Source organism: Sesamum indicum, linkage group LG12, assembly GCF_026168435.1.
Source record: "Sesamum indicum cultivar Baizhima isolate 11 linkage group LG12, ASM2616843v1, whole genome shotgun sequence".
Lineage (NCBI taxonomy): Eukaryota > Viridiplantae > Streptophyta > Magnoliopsida > Lamiales > Pedaliaceae > Sesamum > Sesamum indicum.
Window position 1 is genome coordinate 6,715,189 of NC_142668.1, and position 5,270 is coordinate 6,720,458.

At 29.9% G+C, this 5,270-nt stretch overlaps 1 protein-coding gene across 1 annotated transcript; it reads left to right on the top strand.

The window, feature by feature from the left end:
- The first annotated feature begins 351 nt into the window (after nucleotides 1-351).
- LOC105178650 (major pollen allergen Ole e 10) lies at nucleotides 352-5,060 on the top strand. The gene is made up of 3 exons (XM_011102161.3): nucleotides 352-650; nucleotides 781-1,212; nucleotides 4,620-5,060. The coding sequence occupies exons 1-3, from the start codon at nucleotides 560-562 to the stop codon at nucleotides 4,649-4,651; spliced, it is 555 nt and encodes a 184-aa protein (XP_011100463.2). The 5' UTR covers nucleotides 352-559; the 3' UTR covers nucleotides 4,652-5,060.
- Nucleotides 5,061-5,270: the final 210 nt, after the last annotated feature.

The window sequence follows — 5,270 nt, forward strand, 5'->3', positions numbered from 1 at the left end:
TAACTATATCTTCCAGAACTATCTACAATTTTCTTCTGGGAAAAATGCAGGCAATTCTCGAATATTAAAAATGAATAAATTATCTCCTGTAAAAAATAAAATAGCAATTTACCTGCTTATGTTTTTTAAAATAAAAGTAATTTATCTCTTTGGACTGAAAGTTAAATTACTTCATTTTAAAAAACATAAGGGGATAAATTACTATTCTTTTTATAAAAGGGTAATTTGCTTATTTCCAATCCCTATCGGGTAAATTGCATTAGACCCGATTTCTTTTTCATTTTTTGTTGGTTGATTCGCTTCTCATTTGAGTGAAACAGCAAGCAAATAAAAGGTGAAAAAGCTTACAACTTGCAATGAATTTTGCTTGTGTTGGGGGAAAGCACATATTCTACACAAACACATGCAATAGAGTCACAATCTTTATATCCTTCGTCCACTTCCAACTACTGTGCCTTTCGTCCATACTCTGCAACTTAAAACGGCCAGAACTCTATATAGATCTTAAAACTAAGAGTGCAGAGACAAAAAAAGGAAAAATAGAATTCTTGATTCAGTTATGAATTCAGAAATTAACTGTATTAAACTGTCCATTATAGCTGTGTTTTGGACATTGTCATTAGTCTCCACCACCTGCAGACTATGCTCTGGTAATACTTCTTTCCACAACAAAAGTTAGTAGACATTGGCCGTCGGATTGGTATTTCTATCTTTTTTTTTCTTTCAAGCACATTGGCACGAAAGCGCCTCATGATTTCTGTCGATTATAACGTTGTCCAGGCACGCGAATCAGCCCAGAAACTCAGGTTCTTGCAGCTGAAAACTCAACGAGAAACGCAGCTGGAAATGCTGGCGGACTGCTCATTGATAGTCCTGCATCCTCGAATCGCCCTCCGGTCTGTGTATACCCTCCGCCTGCTCAGCCCAGTCGACCGTCTTTTGGGCCACCGTCCCCTTACACAAAGCCTGAGCACGGCGGTTGGTGCGTGGCTAAGCCGATGGTGCCGTCTTCGGTGATGCAGCAGGCCTTGGACTATGCGTGCGCGTCAGGGGCCGACTGTGGGCCGATTCTGCTGAACGGGGTGTGCTACCAGCCGGACACTCTGCTTGCTCATGCTTCCTACGCTTTCAATAGCTATTGGCAAAGGACTAAAAGGGCTGGGGGAACTTGTGATTTTGGTGGTGCCGCGATGCTTGTCACGGTCGATCCGAGTAAGTATCTTTGTCCAGTGATCCATACTATATATTACTCAGTTCAGATCTTTTATTACGCAATATATAGTTATATTTTGTGTTTTGTGTAGTATGTATGTGCTATATATATATATATATATATATAGATATAATTTATGTTATTTACATAGTTTAATAAAAAGATAAAATTACAACCACCTCGCCTTAGATTTGATATAATTACGAATACCTTTCGTTGTTTGAAAAATTACAAATACCCCCTTGATGTTTGATGAAATTATGCAATCTTTGGATAAAGGTATGAAATTGTCAACATTGCCCGTATAATATTTTTTTATTTTTTTTTAAAAATTAAAAACTTATAAAAAAATCAAACGGAGTGTATGAAAATTTTTTTTTAAAAATTATAAAAAAATTATCCACTCAGCCCATAAAAAATAAAAAAAATAAAAAATAAATAAAATGATACTTTTTAATCCACGTGGACATTTTGGTTAGTTCACCACAAAAAATGAATGAAAACCTAACGGATTGGGCTAATTGTTAGACGGTTGTTAAAATCAGAAGGGTATTGGTAATAACGAAGAGGTATTCGTAATTATGCCCAATCTCAAGAGAGGTTACTGTAATTTACCCTTAATAAAAAATATTTTAGAAACGATGACATATATACATATATATATATATATATGTTTTTCTTAAGATTTTTTCTGCCCTATTAATTTAGCCCTTATCTAAAATATTATAAGCATGAATATGTGGTTTGATTAATATATTATCTCTATTAGTTTTTATTATTATTATTTTGAGTTCGGCGGACCGTTTTAAAGGAGTGTTTGTGAGAGTTCTAGAAAAATATTTTCCAACTTCTGGGTCAAAAAAAGTTAATTTGAATTATTTGGGATGCTAAACTGTTAAAAAATTAGTTTAGAGAAAAAAATTAGAAGCATCTTTGAGCGTGCTTATAGCAGCTTTGATTTTTTTGTAAATAAAATTGAATTTTAATTTGGAATTACTTTACTTTTATTATAATAATTTTAATTCAGATGTACCATTTTTAGTTTGTTTTTCAAATTTACTTACTGATATTGGAGTTTACAAATAATTTGAATAATTTAGTACTATTAAAATTTAAATTTTCACGTATTTAATACTTCATCTGCTACAGTATCTGATATTACTCTTACACTATAGAAAATATAAATTAAATTAATATGATTAATTAATAAAAAATATATATATTTTCTGAAAGCACGCAAGTTTTACTTATTTCATTAAATATTAATTAGTTTTTCTACTGATGTTCAATAATTTAATAATATAAATAGTACCTACTCAGAAAAATTTATCTATGAAACATACTAATTGAAAAAAAAATATTGTTAAATAATTGTATTGTCAAAGTACTAATACTAAAAAAATAATATAGTTTTTAAATATATCGGGACAAAATAGTTTTTCAACAATTAAACTTGTTCCGAAAGTAATTTTTTCGCTAAATATTACGTAGTTTAGCTTTCGATTTTGTAATAATATTCAATTTTTTTTAAGAAAAAATATTTTTCTGAAAGTAGAAGTTTTCGTAAACAAGAATGCATTTCGAATTCTTGCTTTCGACTACTTTCGGATCCAGTTCGTTTCATATTTGACCCACTTTAATTCGGATCCAAACCCGATTCGGGACCGCCCATCCGGGACCCGATTCATACATTCCTGAAATTATTGTTTGATTTCTTGTTCCACCATAATATTAATCCTATATTTTGACTATCTCATAAGTATTATAATTCATCAGCAATACTTCAATTATGATTTTATTTTTGAAAATCCGAATGAAATCCTAATGTGAACGACCTACAAATAATTAGGTAGCAAACTCCTATACATGGAATACCACTAGAAGAATTTAGGCTTTCAACGATGATTAAAAATAAAAAATTATAGCAGATATTAATTAATCACGATTGAGCTACGACTATTAGTCGTTATATACAAATTTGACCAAAACATTTATTACAGTTAAAATCTGTGGCAAATATTTTAACCAACGTAAAATCATAGTCATTGTTGATTACTCATGATTAAACCTTAAATTTTTGTATCTATTTTGTTTGATCGTGGTAAATAATATTGATTTATTCAATATTTAAGCCGTAGTATATGAAATAATCGATTTATTGGTGGTGTATTTTGGCTAATTAATCTTGCATATGGATGCAATCGGAATTTTATAAAAGGGTTAAATACATTTCACATTCATAAAGTATGCCACCTTCGTCAATTAGCCCGTTAACCTAAAGAAACCTTCACTTACTTTCCCATCTTTTGAGATAATCCTTTAACTTTAAAAAAAATGGTTAACGATATCGTTAACTATTAATAATATGATATATTCATTTTAATCCACTCTATAATAAAATGTATTAATTAATTTGACTTTTTAGGTTTTATCCAATTACATTGTTCATAAATTAATATTGAATCAGTATAATTAAATTAAGTACGTATAAAATAATTATTTCAAATTTGAGTGTATAAATATCCCTATTGCGATTAGAAAAATGAATGATCTCGTAAAATTTTCTAATTAATTTTAAACGAATAATATCTAGCAAATTTTGACGTAAATGAACTTTAATATTGTTCATAAGGAAACACAAATTTTAATGTTAAATGACAAAAATATTGTTCATTTTTCTAATTTAATACGACTACTTATACAATTAAATTTGAAATAATTATTTTGTACTTATATAATTTATACTAATTCAATATCATCTTTATCCCAAAGATATAGGGTAAGTGAAAATTTCGTTAACTTAAAGGGGTAATTGATGAGGGTTGTATGCTTTATGCACGTAATATTTAACCTTTAGTAAAATAATATTGCATGTATATTTCATAGGGGTGTTTACAATAGATTTTATTTATCTGGTGTGATATTAATACATGTCTTATCTTGCTTACCCTCGTCACCCGTTGTGTACGTACATGAAAAAAAATTACGATTTACGTCCCACAACTTATCTTTTATATTATTTTGGTCCAATTATTTTAGCATTCACCATATTTTGATGCATAAGTCACAAAACCTTTCAACTTTAGTCCCAACCACATATTTTGTTAAATATTTAAAGGAGCATGTAATTTTCCGTTGAATCAATGGTCAGTTACTAAACAGAGCATGTGCGAATCATGTGCTGCCTCTGTAAAATATTTAACGAAATTTGTGGTCAAGAAACTGCAAATTTTTGCGACTTATATAAGATTAAATCTAATGAGTGCTAAAATAATGGGACAAAAATAGCATATATAATAAGTTGTGGGACATATTTTGCAATTTTGCCGTGTATATATATATATATATATATATATATATCTTATTGAGAAACTAGTAATATTAACATATCTATGAATATCTGCAGGCTATGGTGAGTGCCATTTCATCTCCAGCTGAGAATGTTACCTAAGGGAGACCAAATGTGCATTCAAGATTGCCAATATTTGAGTAATTTGCTGGTAATTATTTGGACAAAATAAAACCAAAACTTTTCCATTTTAACTGTTTTTCCTTTTTACCTAATTCAGTATTATGATACCCCATCCCACATCGATTAAGAATTGATGAGTAAGTACCACTTAATGTGTTTTGGTTAAAAAATTCAAGCGCATCCATTTTTTAATATACATTTTCGACGAGTTGTTCATAGTCGAATTTTAGAACCCATTCGATGGGTTTTTTAGAGGCAATTCTCGCGTTCAACGGGCTCGAGGCGTGACGTGTATCAACTCAAATTTCATAATTTCTTTGAGTACATAATCATGAATTATAATTATTTGTTCGCAAATATTAAAGTAGTCTTAAATGTCCTTTTCTTTTTACCCCATCTGTATAATTTTTGAAGATTTATTTCCTATGTTTATATTTCTTTTAAGAAAAATAAATGTCATCTCCTCAAATGTGTAGATTTTTTAAAATTTTAGCCTTCTCAAAATTTTTGTCCGTTTTGCCGACAACCTAACCACATTTATGTTCTGTCCGTATGGATCGCATTCAGTGACGAAGAATAGTTGGT

What these genes read in the sequence shown, in the direction of transcription:
- LOC105178650 (XM_011102161.3), top strand. Translation starts at nt 560, where the DNA reads ATGAATTCAGAAATTAACTGTATTAAACTGTCCATTATAGCTGTGTTT. An exon ending in CACCTGCAGACTATGCTCTG is followed by an intron (nt 651 to 780) that starts GTAATACTTCTT and finishes AACGTTGTCCAG; the next exon opens with GCACGCGAATCAGCCCAGAA. An exon ending in GCTTGTCACGGTCGATCCGA is followed by an intron (nt 1,213 to 4,619) that starts GTAAGTATCTTT and finishes GAATATCTGCAG; the next exon opens with GCTATGGTGAGTGCCATTTC.